Source organism: Vicugna pacos, chromosome 16 (assembly GCF_048564905.1).
Source record: "Vicugna pacos chromosome 16, VicPac4, whole genome shotgun sequence".
In the NCBI taxonomy this organism is placed as follows: domain Eukaryota; kingdom Metazoa; phylum Chordata; class Mammalia; order Artiodactyla; family Camelidae; genus Vicugna; species Vicugna pacos.
In genome coordinates this window covers 18,311,854-18,328,423 of record NC_133002.1, presented here as the reverse complement: position 1 = coordinate 18,328,423, position 16,570 = coordinate 18,311,854, and the positions used below count along the sequence as shown (strand labels likewise).

General features: G+C 56.5%; 1 protein-coding gene across 4 annotated transcripts; it reads left to right on the top strand.

Moving 5' to 3' along the window:
• Nucleotides 1–4,764: 4,764 nt before the first annotated feature.
• TMEM11 (transmembrane protein 11) lies at nt 4,765–16,069 on the top strand. Of its 4 annotated transcripts, XM_072938590.1 has the most exons (4): nt 4,869–4,998; nt 8,370–8,474; nt 10,963–11,070; nt 15,249–16,069. In XM_072938590.1, the coding sequence occupies exons 3-4, from the start codon at nt 11,018–11,020 to the stop codon at nt 15,763–15,765; spliced, it is 570 nt and encodes a 189-aa protein (XP_072794691.1). In that variant the 5' UTR covers nt 4,869–4,998; nt 8,370–8,474; nt 10,963–11,017; the 3' UTR covers nt 15,766–16,069. The 4 variants fall into 4 exon arrangements, with proteins under 4 accessions (XP_072794690.1, XP_072794691.1, XP_072794692.1 ...); XM_072938591.1 differs by lacking the exon at nt 10,963–11,070; XM_072938592.1 differs by lacking the exons at nt 4,869–4,998; nt 10,963–11,070 and adding an exon at nt 5,416–5,430.
• Nucleotides 16,070–16,570: the final 501 nt, after the last annotated feature.

Here is a 16,570-nt window from a genome sequence, read left to right as displayed (position 1 = left end):
GGTGCGGCCCTTCCCCAGGTCGAGTCCACCCCGGTTCTCAGGGTCCCCCTCCTTCCAGCTCTGTGCCCGCTTCATGTCAGTGGTGTGGGGAGGCTGTGAGCCCCACTCAGGAGCCTTACCTGCAGGAGAAGCAGGGGTGCATTTCAGTTGTATCATCCCGGTATTTACAGGACAGGAAGAGATTCTGGCCGCCAGAGATGCTCTGGTTTTGGGCCTGTGCCTGAGCCGGATCTGCAGTTTCTCCCGCTGACCCCAGGGCCTGTGTGATCACTTCGACCCTGTCCCGCTGACCAGCGCAGTGTGATCAGAAGCCTGTTGGTCAGAAAACCGCCGGGAAGATGGAGACGGGGGAGCACTGGTGAGACGAAGCCAGAGGGACAGTGGCACCCATGCCGTGGCCACTGGGCTGCTGTGGACCAGCTGCCAGAACCCCTTCCAGGGCCCCCACACCAAATCAATGGGGAGGGCTCTGTGATCAAAGAGGAGGGCCTCTGGGGCCAGCGGGCGAATAGTTGAGACAAAATAATAAGGACTATTCCTGCCTGTGGGGAGCAATCCATCCACAGCAAAGGCTGAGAGCAGCCGTCAGCTCAGGGACCATTGAGGGCACCACATCCTCACCCAGTGGGCATGCTGGCGGGCGGGGGGCGGGGCACTGGGCTGTGAAGCAAGAAGGTGGCTCTTCTGAATTAGGGGGAGGGTGGGGCTTCTCGAGGTCGGGGCTTCTCCCCGAAGGTGGTCTGACGCCCACGTTGGATGGGGAAGGTACTGACACGGCCTCCCCACAGCCGTTCTGGAATGTAGAAAAAGGGGTGTCGGGGCACCAGAAATGCTGGCGTCTCACCTGCTGTCTAGCAAGTGTGTGGACATGGTGGAAACCCAGGTCGCCTTGTTCAAATTTCCCAGCACACCTGGCAGGGGATCACCCTCCTAGCTGAGGGGGGAGACACTGCAGCGCAGAAAGCCACCCTCTCCCACACTGAACACCATCGTGTGGTCAGTGAGGACGAGACCATGGAGGCAGATGGGGCTTCGACCCCAGGGCACCCAGTGCGGGAGGGACTGAGAAACCACACCCGCAGGAAGAGGGCTCCATGTGAGGCAGCTGGGGTACGTGGGCGGGGGCCCCGACATGGAGGGCCCTGCAGGGCTCTCTTGAAGGAGGAATATCGGGCTTGAAAACTAGAAGATGGGTGGGAGGGAGCAGCCCACAGGCCCCACAGAAGCCGCCCTGTGGTCTCCAGTCCCACCTCCCAGCTGTGAAGCCCCCAGGCCGTGGAGCGCTCCCACCTGCCCCCACTGCTGACCCGCACTAGCTCTATTTCCCCATCATTGCTTCCTCCTTACATGGCACACGACTCACTCATTCACTGTCTCGCTTATCATCTGTTGTCGTTTGTTGTCTGCGACTCACAGCCAGCAGACAGGTGTCTCTGTTCTGTCCCGTTTGACGTCCCAGCGTTGCTGAGATCTGGGCCTGGCACGTACTCAAGGCTCAAGGGTATTTGTCAGTGGATGCCTGGATGGACAAACGGACAGGTGAATGGGTGAAGGGGTGGAACAGCGGGGAGGAGGCTCTGGGTAGACAAAGCCACACCTTTCAGCACCTTTGGTGCCAGTGTAGCTGGAAGTGGGAGAGATGAGGTGAGCCTGGGCCAGTGGGAAGGTGGGAGATGCTGCCGGGTACTCACTGTGTCCACTTGTGGACACAGGGCTGCACCTGCCTGCCCCCAACCCTGGCATGGAGACCAGGGGCTACCAAGGCCCTGTCTGGCACATTCTCTCCTGAATGCAGCTGCTGGCATGGCTCTGGGCACAGCGAGTCTGCTGGCTGTAGAGGACACGGGTCCCTGAGGTGCTGCTTGGAGGAAAAGCCTGGTCAGGCCCACGTGGCAGGAAAGGAGCTGCGGAAAGTGTGCAGACTCCTCCGCAGCTGCAGCCACAGAGAAACAGGACGAGGACAGCAGAGAGACCAGGCTCGGGCCAGGCGTGCTCAGCACCACCACACCCGCCCTGGGCGCCCAGCTGCCCTGAGCCGTCTCCTGCTCCTGCCTTCCTTCTCCCAGTGGGACCTCTGCCCGCCCGAGGCCATCCTGTCCCCACCCCACCATTTCATTCCTGTTCAGATCCCAGGGTGCCGCTGGTGGAGGTCAAGAGCTCAGAGACCACGAGCAGAAATGGGTGTCCTTCTGGGGAGGCTGTGAGCGAAGACAGGGAAACGCCGGAGGGCGGCCTGTCTCAGAATCCATTTCCTGTCCTCCCTGGACACATGGGCTGCACTTCTAGCATCCTGGTAGTAAACTGTCAGCAGAAGGGGACAGAGGCTTTCCAAAGGTGGCGCCTCCCCTCCCAGCCCTCCTCCCCCACCGCTGGAAGCAGAGTGACGGAGGCAGGGGACTGGTGCCCAGGTCCCTGGCTCTGGTGCTGAGGGGCGCTTCATGTGTTGTGTCTGCCTCGGAGCCTCGCGTGTCATTTGTCAGGCTGATGACACCTCGACTCTACATAGGACTGGTGGGGGGGCATTCAAACTCTCTGCTGAGGGTTACAGGGAGTCACTGAAGGGTTTTAGCAGGGAAGTGTCATGGTCATGTTTGTTTTAAAAGAATTACTGTGGCTGGAGTGTGGGGAAATGACTGGCCGGTGGGGGCTGGGGGCGTGAAGGCAGGTGAGGGGTCAGGGCAGATTCCAGGACAGAGTGGTTCCAAGGGACAGCCCCTATTCACCAATGTCCCTCCGGGTCATCACACATCAGCTGCTCTCACTTCCTTTCTGCTCTTCACATCCTGTTCCTGCCTCAGGGCCTTTGCACTTGCTGTGCCCTCTACCTGAGACATTCCTCCACCAGATATTGTTATTGTTTAATCTTCCTTGTCACGTAGCTATGTTTTAGTTAGACATGTGGTCAGATGCCAGAAAAACCCAACTTGTAGTGACATTTCATTACCTTACACATCATGAAGTCTAGAGGAGGAAGGTCCAGGCTTTGCCAAGGTGTGAAGATGTCACTGAAGGGTCTTTTCATCTCCTCCCTGTATCATCCTTAGCTTTGGTTTTTGCCCTCATGCTTGTTGCCTTGTGGTCACAAAATGTCTGCTGCCCCTCCAGATATCACATCCATATTCCAGACAGGAAGAAAGGCTGATGCTTCCTTACCTGACCCCCCATATAATGTTGCTGGTGGGAGCTTGGAGCAGTTTGGCAACACAATCAAATGACGTGCCCTGAGTGGGGATGGTCGAAGGTGGGGGTCTGTTTTCTCTTCTGGTTTACTTGTTGGTTATTGGAGATTCATTCATAACGATTCATTTTACTGGACAAATGTTTTATATAATTCTCTGTGAGTGTGCTACATTTTGCAATTTTAAAAAAAGAATATTAAAAGATGTTCAACTTGTCCTTAAAAAAAAACACTGCCCACACTTTTGGACCCAGCTCGTCCTCTAGAGGAAGCCCTCCCCTAGGACTCCGTGCACATGGACAGTGCTTTCTGAAACAGTAGAAGACCACCGGGATTCTGGCTCCTGAAATTTCAGTGCATGTATATGCACATACGTACACGTACACATGGAGTGTCCAGACGTCTGAGCAGGTGTTTGTGGGCGCCAGGATGCACCGATGGAGAAGAGCATGACAGAGGATCATGCAGAGCACACAGCCTTTGGTAAAAGGAGCTTTTTTCCTTTCTTTTTTTTTTTTTTTTTTTGAGGTATAGTTGACATACAATATTATGTAAGTTTCAGGTATACAACACAGTGATTCACAATTTTAAAGGTTATACTCCACTTACAAGATACTGGCCATAGTCCCTGTGCTGTACAATCTTTCCTTGCAGATTATTTTACACATAGTAGTTTGTGCTCCTTAATCCCCTGCCCCGATGTTGCCCCTCCCCACTTCCCTCTCTCCACTGGTAACCACTGGTTTGTTCTCTTGTCTGTGAGTCTGCTTCTGTTATAGTCATTATAGTTTGTTGTCTTCTTAAAATTCCACACATAAGTGATACCACACTTTGTCTTTCTGTCTGACATTTCACTAAGCATAGTGCCCTCCAAGTCCATCCATGTTGTTGTAACTCTTCCCAGCGGTCAGAGCGGGAGCCCCTAGACTGCCTTTCCCAGACCCTCCTGCCGACGGGAGGCACTGGCGAGGTTCAGCAGACAGGAGGAAGGGAAAGCCACCACAGGAGGGCTTCTGGTGGCGCTCAGGCCACAGTGGTGGCGGCACCGGTCAGTGATGCCCCCAGCGAGTGCGGCCCGTCTCTGAATCTGAAGTAGATTTCGGCGTAAGAGTTCCTCAGATATTTACGGGACAAACTACCACGTCCAGTAACGCTGTCTGCGGAAAGCAGGAGAGGGACTACATGTTCACGAACTGCAAGGGATTCCCCCGAACCAGTCCCTGGTCTGACTCTTCACGGCAGCGCCCAGGCAGGCTCCCGTCGAGGGTGACGGGCCACCACCTGGCTTCGCCGACGGCTCAGCGCGGGACAGGAGAGGGTGTGCGCGGGGCCCCACGAAAACGGGCTTTTCTCCACCGCGGAGCCCGGTCTCTCAGCAGAGGTCGCACGTTAAGTTCGCCCTCTTCGCTCTTCCAGACCCTCCCTGCCAACAGCCTTCCGGCGGGGACGCCGGGGACCGCGTCTGTCTCGCCCCCGGAGAACTTGGAGGGACGAAGCGGGAGAAGCTCCCCAGGAGCCGGGGACCGCGCGAAGTCTAATCTGGAAGTGGACCCTCCGCGCCGTCGGTCTGGGCCCGCGCTTCCCAGGCGGCCTCGGGGCGGACTTCCGGCGAGCGGTGCATTGTGGACGTTGTAGTCCTACGAGGCCCGGCCTCCGCCTGGTGCGGCGTCTGGGGCGGCGGCCGGACTACATCTCCCTCCTGCACGCGCGCTGTCGCGAGGCCGCCCGGCGCGAGGCGTTCGCGAGCGGAGAGTCTCCAAGATGGCCGCGTGGGGAAGGAGGCGTCTCGGCCCGGGCGGCGGCGGCGGCGCCAGAGAGAGGTGAGGCGCAGGCTGCTCCCTGCGGGCGGCTCGGGGCGGGGAGCTGGCGGGGCTCCTGGGGCTGCAGCGGCGTCCCCGCCTCCGCCCCGCGGCTCGCCCCCGGTGCGTCTGCCCGTCGGGCGCGCGGGGTCCCAGTCCCGGCCGACGCGGCCTCGGCGGAGGGCTCGGGGAGGGGCGGGGGCGGGCCGGGCAAGGTCTGGCCGCGGCGGGACCCGCTTGGCTGCCGCGGGCCGAGCGCGCGGGAGCCTCCGCCCGCCTGGGCGCGCGCGTGCTGTCTCCGCCGCGGCGAGGAGTGGCTCCCGGGACGGAGGAAGGGACGCCTTCTCGGAGCGGGCCGGCTGCGGCTAGTGAAGTGCGGTCCGCGCGTTTACTAGGGGCCTCAGCCCTCCGCGCATTGTCTCCCGGGCCGGGAGCCGGCCGCTTCCTCCAGCGGTGATTCTTGGGACTTTGGGAGGCTTCTCTGCGAGCGCCCCTGTCGTGGAAGTCCTTTGCAGTGACCTTTCCTAACGGATGGTGTGTGGGTAGGGAGCTGGGAGCTTGTTTCTTCCAAGGTGGATGTCGATTTGGAGGACTCATTTCTAGAAGAGGAGATTGGAGTACTTTTCGTGTTTCGTGTTGAATTTACAGCTTTTGCTTCTGGAAAACGGTTTCAGCTAGTAGAAGCCACTAGAAGGTGTCCAGGCACCCGAAGTGTGGGAAGGGGTGTATGTTGGAGTCACCTGGTTTGAGCTGCTCTAACCGTTTTTTTCACGACTTGCTTGGTGTAGCAGAGGTCAGGAAGATCTCCGTTTTTTTGTTTTTTGTTTTTGCTTGCTTGATTATTTTTATTATTAATTTTTGGGGGTGAGAATTGTTAAATAGAAAAGTTCTCTTTCTCTGTCTCCCTCTCCCCCCCTGCTCTCTCTCTCAAGTACTCTGAGCTGTTCTTTTCCTTTCATTCCCTCACATGTTCATTGCTGTTCCCTGCAGGTGATCTTCCCAGCCCAGAACATTCTTCCTGTTTGGTTAATTGTGTTGATAGACCCTTTTAGCTTGCATTTTGTTCAACAGTGTCCATTCTTCAGTTCCTCTTTCTTGGAAAAGCAGCAGTGAATGGCAAGCAGATAGTTTTGTTTTTCCAACTCCTATCTGGTATTTTTTTAGATCAGACCAGTAAAAAGTTAAAGAAGTGACCGTGATGGTTTCCGCGGGTGGCCTTAAAAACTAGCAAACGTTTTCAAGATTTTTACCGCAAACATTAATCTTTCAGTAATAGGAAGTCACCGTTTAGAAAAGACAGAGTGTCAGAGAGAAGAGTATTCCTCCTTACTGGATGAAAACAACAGAAAGGGCCGAGTAGGTATGCCTCGTACGGGGGCTGTGACAGCAAAAGTTAAGCTTTTGGTGATCTGAGAAATTAGGTATTGGGGATTTTTTTTCTCTCTTTGGTTTGAGACAGGTGTTAATTCAAAACTGAGTTTGCAAACCAGGGTCCCGAAGGCTGGACCCAGTCCTTGCTGTTGACCCTCGATTTTAAGAGATTTTAAATTAGTTGCCAGTGCTTGTAAATGGAAAGATTTCACATGAAACTCTCCTTGAGAAGCTGAGTGGTGGCTCTTTTTGGTCAGGGCAGGCACTCATCATTCCTCACCTGACAGCTTGACTCATTGCAGTTACCTGCTTGGTCTCCTTGGGCGTTCAGGTTGCAACCTTTGGCCTGGAACAGAACACTCTGCTTACGCGCACAGACACGCAGACGTGTGCCAGCCGGGAACTGGGTGTCTGGTTTAGTGGTTTGGGCGGCACCATCTGTCCTCCTTCTGGATAACATGGTGTGGCTGGGGGTACCACTCTGTTTGCCTTTGTGTGAGGCCCTAGCTGGGCTTTGCTGAAGGAGTGTTTGCCTGGGTCGGTCTCCCTCAGATCCTCCCACACGGAGCAGGGGATGGAAACATAACCCTCCAGCTAGCTAACTTCTGGGCACACACCTCCATTCCTGCTCAGTGGGTAGGAAGCCTTTTCTTGGGGTGGGGCAGGCTGGATTAATTGATTGCCCATACCATAGATTGAGGCCCAAGCGAATTATTGGCTCCTGTGACTGAAGTAGGCTGTTTATGGCTCTTTAATGACTTTGTTCCATGTCACATTCATGCTGACTCAGATTTCAGCTCCACGCTGTAAGACCACGTTCCCAAGTTGCTGCACGCACCTGGCTGGAATCTGCTTTATGCTGAAACTGAAACAGGTTTGGGGCAGGGGCTGGAGCAAAGCAGTGCTTTGGGCAGATTTTCCAGATTTGCCGGTGGCTTCGAACTCTGAAGTGTGCATTGTACTTAAAAGGCACTGCGGGTGCCAGACTGTCCACAAGGATTACTGTTGCCAGCTGTGTGTTAGCGATGGTCCTGGTTAAAATGCACTGTGGATTCTTTCTTTACTTGGTTGTTGAGTCTAGAGCTGTGTTAATTCAGTAACCACTAGTCACTTGTGGCAATTAAGTTTAAATTAATTAAAATTAAATAAAGTGAAAAAAAAATCAGTTCCTCAGTCACACCAGTCTCATTTCAAGTGCTCAGTAGCCGCATGCGGCCTGTGGCTGATGTACTGGACCAAGAAGATGCAGAGCATGTCCACTGCTGCAGGAAGGGCAGTGCCGTGCGGACCACAGCAAGAGAGGGTGGGAGTAGCCAGGGAGAGCTGCTTGCCTGTTGATTTTCTCTCTGCTCCCTTAGATCGAGGGAGTCAACAGTGTTCCTGATGAGCAACAGCGGACTCTGAGCTGTGACCTGAATTCCTGTTTAGAATTCAGCCAGCACCCGAAACAGATTGCCACTCGTCCTGTCGGCATCTTTGAGACACACTTGCCTGTCTAGGAAGGCACAGTGCCAGGACCTGTGTGTTTTGCCACTAGGTACCCACTGGGCCAGCTCACAGAGGGTTCCCCCTCCGACTGGTCCTCACGCCCCCAGGGCCCTGGGCATCGCTGAATTCTCCCTGATGGTTGGATGAGAGAACAGCACGTGAGGATGCTTCTGATCTGGTTCTGACGTGGTGCAGGGCAGCAGTGCTGTTTAAAGGCCTTGTGTGTTCAGAGGACCGAGTGCTCAGGCTTTAGGGTGAAATCACATTTTGTGGCCTCCCCTCCCCTGGCTCATGCAGACGTCTGCCCCAGTGGTTTCTCGGGCGGCCAGTCCTGCGAGACGACTTCCACAGCTTTCCGTGCTACACCTCACTCCCCGGGCCTTGGCCTTCCCCTTTGATGCTTTGCTTTCATCTGTGAGTTGGATGGATGTGGTCCTGGAAGTGGAGGGTCTAGTTCCCAGAACAGCTGAACCACGTTTCTGAGGTGGCATTCCCCACCCCACCCCCGTTCTGATCGGACCCTTTCCTTTTAGCGCTGAGACCTCCGGGGACTGGGGTGTTTGATTTCTCTTGAAAGACTCCCATCTGGCTGTCGTGTATGGTGGAGTGTTTCCTTCCTCCTGGTCTGGACGGGCCATGTGAGTATGCAGACCCATGAGGGTGCTGGGCTGGGGGTCCTACTCACCTGGTTCCCAGAAGGTTCTGATCCTGGAAGTTGGGGGTTGTAGGTTAGGGTCTGCTGGGGTCATCCTCTGGCATGAATTTTCGTTCTCCTTGATTCATTCGAGGCGCCTGCGTTCCAACTGCAGTAACTCCTGCCTCCGTGGCTCAGTCCTTCAGGCCCTACTTTCTGAAGAAGGGAGGGGTGATCGTGTGTCCTGAGTTGGCCTCCCTGCCCCAGGCTTGCCCAGTGAGCGAGGGCAGTGGAAGTGTGACGTGCTCTGCGGAGCAAGCACACAGGAGCCTCCCAGCGCCACTGTGTTGGGTCCCTGGCACCAGCAGTACCTTGATGGGCCACAGAGTTTGGGAGCCAGGGCTGTCCGGTGAGGCTTTCTGCGCTGACAGAAATGTCCTGTATATCTTCATTGTCCATTAGGGGAGACTTTGGCCATGTGCAGTTGTCAAGCAATTGAAATGTGGCTCATGTGTCTGAGGAACCGGATTTTAAATTTTACTGACGTGTAAACAGTGCTTGGGGCCTACACTGGGTTGTGCTTTGCTGCTGACACTTTGCATGACTAGCCCGTCTCATCTCTTCCCATCCCATCCTGTCCCGTCCCTGCGCTAGGGGAGCCAGGGTCTTTGCTCCTGGGGCACGAGGAAGTTGGCTCAGGGAAGCAAGGGGTTTTGCCCTTGGACGTGAAGCCAGCAAGTGACTTGAGAGGAACCGGAACCCAGGCCTCTTGACTCCCACTCTGGTGTCCTCGTCCCCAAGGCAGGGCTGCCAGGTCCCTGAGCACAGTGGGAGTGGCTTCCTCTGGAACAGCGAGAATGTCAGCGGCTGTTTGGAACCGGTCCTCAGTATTTGGAGCTACAAGCCCTGTGCCTTTCTGTCCTAGCTGGCTTTAAAATCTACAGCGTAGAATTGTACTGCTTTTGTTGACTCCCGAGCCCAAAGCGGGTTTTCCTAGCTGGGTAGTAGAGGAAAGGCCCACCGCCTGGCGGACAGCAGGTGGTCAGGTGTCCCCGTGCTCATTACTCTGGACCTGGTTTAGTTTTTCAGCCATGGATTCTCTTAGTTACTATAGTTGTTTTTCTCCTCCTCCATTCATTTCAGATGTTCTTCCACTGAGTCTGCTGGGCACCAGTCGCATTCAGGCCCAGTGCTGGCGGGTGGGGGTGTGTGTGATGAAAACGCAGTCATTGCCTTCAGCAAGTTCAGAATCCACCTCTTGTGTTGGACGGAGCCAGTGAGCCCAGGGCTGCTCCAGGAAGTGGCCCTAAAGCAGGTGCTTCCACTAGTTAGATTTTGTTCTTCCGGTTCCAGCAGGACCAGAAGACGGTGGTTGTAGTCCAGTGCTTGCCTGAGTGGAACAGGGAATGAATTCTCCCTTCCTGGCAGGACTGCAGGGATGTGAGACCACGTGGCACTTCAGCCCCGGGGTGGAGGGGACTTGGTCCCGAGTGGGCTTCTGTAGTCAGGGAACCTGCCGGAGTGGGAGATGAGTCCCCGCGGGTCGCCTTGGCTGGGGAGGGCCCTTGTCTCTCTGGTCTCCTTACCCCAGGGGATACAGGGCTATTGGACAAGATTTTTCTTTTTAAGAAAAGATTTGTAATTAATCTCCCCATTGTGAAAGAACCCATGTTTGTTATTTGCTTTTGAAAGATACAGAAAACTGTGAAGAAAAATAAAATTTAAAAGTCACTTGTTCGGCCACCATCAAAAGAAAACCACCGTTGATCTATTTTTAATGCATAGCACCTTTGATGCTTCTTCTCAGGTATTTTGTCTTGGAGTTTTAAAAATCATAAGTGAAATCCATCAAAAATGTATTTTTAACATGTGAAGTTGTAAACTTGCTACCACGTGTGTGATCCTGGAGACAGGGTGTTAAAGGCCCCAGAGGCTTTGGGACGGTGTTCACATGAAACCCCCGGAAGAGGCCATTGCCGTCAGGAGGGAGCATGGTGACAACAGGGCTGGGCGGCGGGGACATGGGGGGTGGCGGGCTTACTTTTTGAGGCGAGGAAGATGTTCTGAAATGGATTGTGGTGTTGGTTGCACAGCTCAGTGAAAGTATTGAGCCACTGAATTGTTCACTTTAAATGGGTGAGTTTCTGTCTCAATAAAGCTGCTGTTTACAGAGCACAAGTCAGACCACAGCGAGAACCACCTCACACCCACCTGGACAGCGGGTAGTGAGAAAGACAGGAGTCAGAAGTGTGGATGAGGATGCGGAGAAACTGGGACCCTGGGCACTGGTGGCGGGAGTGAAGAATTATGCAGCCCCTGTGGAAAACAGTATAGAGGTTCCTCAAAACATTAAAAATAGAACCACCCGAAAACCATTTAACCCCCCCCCCAAAATAGAACCACCCTATGACCCAGCAATTCTACTCCTGGGTATTTATCCAAAGTAATCAAAAGTAGGGACTTGAACAGGGATTTTACACCTGTGTTCACAGCAACATCATTTACAGTAGCTAGAAGGTGGAAGCCACCAGGGCCATTGACAGGTGGATGGACAGCAGCGTGGTCTGGACGGACAATGGAACATTACTCCACCTGAAAAAGTAAGGGAGCTCCGGCACATGCTTCGCCTTGGGGGTGTGATGCCGGGTGAAATGAGCCAGTCGCAGAAGGACAAATATTGTGTGATTCCCCTCACACGAGGTCCCTAGAGCAGCCAGGTTGATAGAGACAGAAAGGAGGGCGGGGTGGGGCGGGAGTTGTGGGTTGACAGGGACAGAGATTCAGTTTTGCAAGACGAAAAAGCTGTGGGGATGAGTTGCCCAACAGTGTGAATGTACTTAACGTTACTGAACTGAACACTTAAAAATAGTTAAGGTAGAAAGTTTTATCTTACGTGTATTTTACCATAATTCAGAAAAAAACGAATAAGCCCAATGCTCGCAGTATCCTGGCCACACGTCCCCCTCTGCAAGCAGAGGGTCTGCGCTGTGTGTGCGCGTGTGCACGCGGTGTCCGCTGGCGTGTAGCGCCCACTCCCTCCACTGCACAGCGAGTGATTTTGCAGCTGTGACTCTGCTGTTTCTCTCGTCAGTAATCTTGCTCTCACCAGACGGCACTGCTGTGAGCATCCTGACTCCTGCAGAGGAGTCTCCAGACTTGGGGGGGTCCCATATTTGGGGTACTTCTGTAATCTCAGATTCCTTTGAGACCAGCTGTGCGGCGGGTGGGGGACCCTAGGCCCAGACTCCAGGCAGACTGCTGGGCGCGTGCACAGGGGGCCCAGAGCACTGGGGAAGTGAAATTTGTCCTGTTGGTTCTTCTTGGTGGCCACTAGCGTCCCCAGGGATTCCTCTGACGACTTTCCTGAGCGCTGCCGGAGCAGATTCAGGCGGGGAGAGGGAGGCAGGTCCAAGAGCCCAGCCTCACGCGCCTGTGACCCGCCACAGCCACAGGGCCCAGGCAGGCTGTGCTCTGCTCCCGGGGCCAGTCGGGCTTGGGCCAGTCAGGGGCTCGGGCGCAGAGTGACCTCAGTGCAGACCAAGCGTTTAGAGGAACCGTATTCCATGAGTTCCAGGGAACCTGCCAGGTTCGAAAGAGTCTACAGTCATTTGGTAAAAAGGGACCCCTTTTCTTTCTGGAGCCACTGTGTGCCCCTCCCCAGGGTCATAATTTTCAGGTCTTTGTGTATCTGTCCAGAAATGACTTGTGTATCTAAAAGCAAACGTTACTTTTTCTGAAATGCACTAAAGGTTGCTGTCCGGTACTTGGTTTTTTTCACTTTATGTCTTGGAGACTTTTCCATAAGCGGTGCTACCTTGTTTGTTTTTTTTCCAGCATAAACTCTTCTTACTATGCGCTTACTGGGCATTTCACACCTGCAGCCAAAAGCAGAAATAACCCTTAGGCAGCCCAGCCTCAAAGGATCCCAATTAGCTATGTGTTGTTTTTTCAATCTGCTCTGTGTACAGGGTTCAAGCTGGGGCTGGTGATGCTCTGAGATGGTCCAAGGCAGCCTCCTCACTGGGTTCCTTCCTTGGTTGGGTTACTCGAGACCGAGAAACAAGGGCAGGCTGCACATGGTGGGCGCTGGGTGGCTGGGCTGTGGTGGCTGTGGCCCCCTGGGGAGCCCTCGGCTGCCTGGCTCCTGAAGCAGCGTTTCCCGTCGCTGGTGCGGTGGGGGAATCTGCACTTGCAGGGTGGGCGGGGTCCTCCGGGGGTGGGGGTGGGGGTGCCTGCTTGTGTCTTGTTGGGACCTGTCCTCTGCCTCCTTGTACATCACGTGGAGCCCTGGAAACCTGCTTCTCTAGCCCTCGCATTCCATCCTTTCCTGAATTGGGTGCCGCCGGCTTGGCTTTAAAAGCAGAACAGGTGCTCCTGGGAGGGGGCTTGACTGTTGATTTGTGGGTGATGGGTGGGGTGGGGTGGCCTGACCGCAGCGCGACGTGGGGCTCCAGGCAGCCCTGGAGCGCAGGCTTGGGTGTGTGTCGGGCGAGTGCCTCCCGCATATGTGCCCCTGTGCCAGCCCCCTGACAGCAGCAGTGGGGCGGGAGCCTGGACGGACTCTGCACAGGCTGCAGAGGGGAGGGCAGAGGGAGCTGGAGGGCCTGGGGGAGCACCAGGTGGGGCTGAGGTGGGATCTGCCCACTGACGTGGTTCCAAGATGGAGCAGTCTGTCCAGTGCCGGGGTTTCAAGGGGCATTTTCTTACTGGGCCTGTTTTGTCACTGCACTCAGAGTGGCCGGTCTGCTGGGCAGGGGAGGCCAGGGCCCTTGGGTAGATTTGGGTTTTGGCAAGAACTCTCTGAAATCCCAACCTCAGGTCTTACGGTCAGCAGGACACACAGGTGAGTGTGCCTCCCTTTCCCTTGTGTCTCGCCCACTGCTTGTGAACTTGAGAGCACAGAGGAAGTCTCCGGGCCGGGGCCCTCCTGCCAGGAGCAAGGCCCTGCCTCTTGGTTGCTGAGGTGTCTCGTCAGGTGCCATGTGCGGCCTGAGAGCCCGTCAGCCTCTGAGCGGAAATCAAGTGGGGAAGCTCCTCCAAGGCCCCCCAAGGAGCTCTGTCCCTGTCTGCGGGCTCTTCCAGAAACAGCCCGCCAACCCGCCCAGACAGCAGGGCCCCGTTTACAGTGCCTGGCCCTGTGCCCTGTGCCTAGCGAGGAGGCCTTTCTGACTCCCGGGAACAGCGTCTCCCAGTGCACACGGCTTAACTGGGGGCTGTGACTTAATTAGGCTCCCCGAGTCCAGCCTATGGGTCCTGTGAGCACTGTGCCCGAGAGCACTGAGTGGCCGGCTTTGCCCCTCGAGTGCAGCTGCTGCCTGGGTTTGCTGATTTCGTTTGCTTGGGTAGCTGCTACTGCCGGGTGCCTCCTGGGAGCAGTGGCTGGAAGGGGCCCCCAGCGGCCGGCTCTCCCATCCCCGTCCTTTTCCCCCAGGGTTTGCCCGCCGGTCCAGTCTCCACCACCCTGAACGTGGAGGTTCTGGGGTGACGTCGTTCTCACAAGCCTTTGCTGGTCCCTGTTGTGCACAGTCTCTGAGCACAAAGCTCTGAGCCAGCTCCAGCGGCCCCTCTGCGTGTGCCTGCCCAGGCCCCTGAGCCGCTGGCCTTATGCCTGAGCTCCTGGCACTGCTCCTCAGTGGACACTGGGTCGTGGCAGGGGCATGGGGAGGGGGAACCTGGGGGACCTTCTGGAGCCCCAGTTTGCTGGGTGGGGACTGGGGGACATGGTCATCACCAGCAGCCAGATGGGGCCCCTGGGCCTCGTCTCCTTCGTGACGTCTGACCAACCTGGGGACCGGGGGCTGCTTCTCCCTGAGGCAGGAGGTGGCTCTGCTGGGTCTGGTAGGAGTAACAGGCTGAGCCACGTTCCTCTGGGAGGCAGGGTGAGGGGGCTGCTGGTGCCATGAACGCGTAGGACAGAAGAACTAGGTGATGCCTCCATGCTGGGCAGCAGCGTGGAGGTCCAGGAAGGTCTGGACCAGGAGAGTGTCAGGTCTGCCCACCGGGGGTGGGAGGTGCACCCTGGAGAGGCTTCCAGCCAGAGTCCTGAACCGCCCCTTCAGCCGGACTGCTTTCCTTCCATGGGCTCTGGGTTTGTCCTTGGCTGGGATGGGGGAAGGGGGTCGTGTCCCCCACGTTGGGCCGCACAGCCCCTAGTGGGCTCCTGTGAACAGGCTGCTTCTGGTGAGAGAAGCATTTACCGGCAGTGAACCGAGTCCTGGGCCCCAGGGGCAGAATGGGCGGGAACATCCGTCTCTGTCACCACGTCTTGAGGCCTCGCCTCTTCTTGGTCAAGTCAAGGGGCTGCTTTTTCTGAATGGTTGGCTCGGCGCCTGGTGCAGCTTGTCCCCCATGAGGACCGAGGGAGTTTATTCTCCATCATGCCCAGCAAGGTGAGGCCAAGGCTGCTGCGTTTGCAGGTTGCAGCCAGGAGGTGTGGGCATCACTGTCAGGTGCCCTGATTACCTGAGGGCACCTCTCCCCCACCAGCCTTGTGCTTCTTTCCTCTGTGTTGTGTGATTCGGGGCTGAAATCATCCTTTTCCCCTGGGAGCAGCTCTGCTGTCTCAGATCTGTCTGACTCCACTAGGTCACCAACTTTGTAGAGATTGGGGTACTCCTTGCCCTTCGTGTCTTACATTTCACTATTTTATTCTCTCGGAAAGGAAGTCCTCTATGCATTACCGTCTGTGTGGGGTTGTAAGGGAGGTGCAAACACGGGTGAGGTGTGGTGCCCTTCCCTTGGGTGCGTCTTGCCTGACTCTCTCCCTGCTCCCCCCCAGGGTGAGCCTGTCGGCCACGGACTGCTACATCGTGCATGAGATCTACAACGGGGAGAACGCCCAGGACCAGTTCGAGTACGAGCTGGAGCAGGCCCTGGAAGCCCAGTACAAGTACATCGTGATTGAGCCCACGCGCATCGGTGACGAGACGGCGCGCTGGATCACCGTGGGCAACTGCCTGCACAAGACCACTGTGCTGGCAGGCACCGCCTGCCTCTTCACCCCGCTGGCGCTGCCCTTGGATTACTCCCACTACATCTCCCTGCCGGCCGGCGTGCTCAGCCTGGCCTGCTGCACCCTCTACGGGATCTCCTGGCAGTTTGACCCCTGCTGCAAGTACCAGGTGGAGTACGACGCCTACAAACTGTCGCGCCTGCCCCTGCACACGCTCACCTCCTCCACCCCAGTGGTGCTGGTCCGGAAGGACGACCTGCACAGAAAGAGACTGCACAACACGATAGCGCTGGCGGCCCTGGTGTACTGTGTAAAGAAGATCTACGAGCTCTGTGCCGTATGACCGCGGCCGGCGGGGCACGCGCTGCCGAGACGGTGGGGCCTGGGAAGGCGCTGGCTCACCGTCTGTTCTTCTAAAGGAATCACAGGTCAAAAGTGTACTAGGGGTTTTCAGCTCACTGCACTAAGATGCGGGTCTCCAAGACCACCGGGGTCTGAGGCTGCGGAGGCCGCCTGGGCAGCAGGCTGTGGTGGAAGCAGCACCGCCGCGGGGGTGAACGCGCGGGGGGGGGGTCTGAGTGTGTGGTTAACTGTACCATCCAGAGCCAGCCGGGAGCTGCTGACCATTAAAAGTATGAGAATTTCAACCCCAGGTGTCTGCTCTCCGTGACTGCCCTGGTGGGTGTGGGCACCACGGTGTCCCCCCTTGTAGCCACAGCAGGCCTTTCAACGGGCAGGCCCAGACCCTCCCAAGGCGGCCTCCCAGCCCACCTTGGCCCATTCCAAGGCAGCACTGCCCAGTGCTGCTCGGGGACGTGGCCACTGGGTCTCCATTTGGCTTCACTGGGAGAGCTGGGGCCTCCTGTCCAGACATTCTGGTTTAGGACGACACAGAAACTAACATCTGTAGTTTTTAAAGCACTGAAGCTGTCCTGAGGTGGACCCTGCATTCAGCCTGCTCCCGCAGGCTGAGGGGAGCACCCTCAGAGCAGCCCCCACCCCCAGGAGCCGAGGCCCACACTCCCCACTCCTTCCAGAGAAGAGGGGGCCCTGCCATAGCCATCTCAGGACCCCTGAGGGGCCTCATGGCACTTTCTCCTGGGGGCCCGTCTCTGAGCAGCAGCCAGGCTGATTTTCACCTGGTTTGA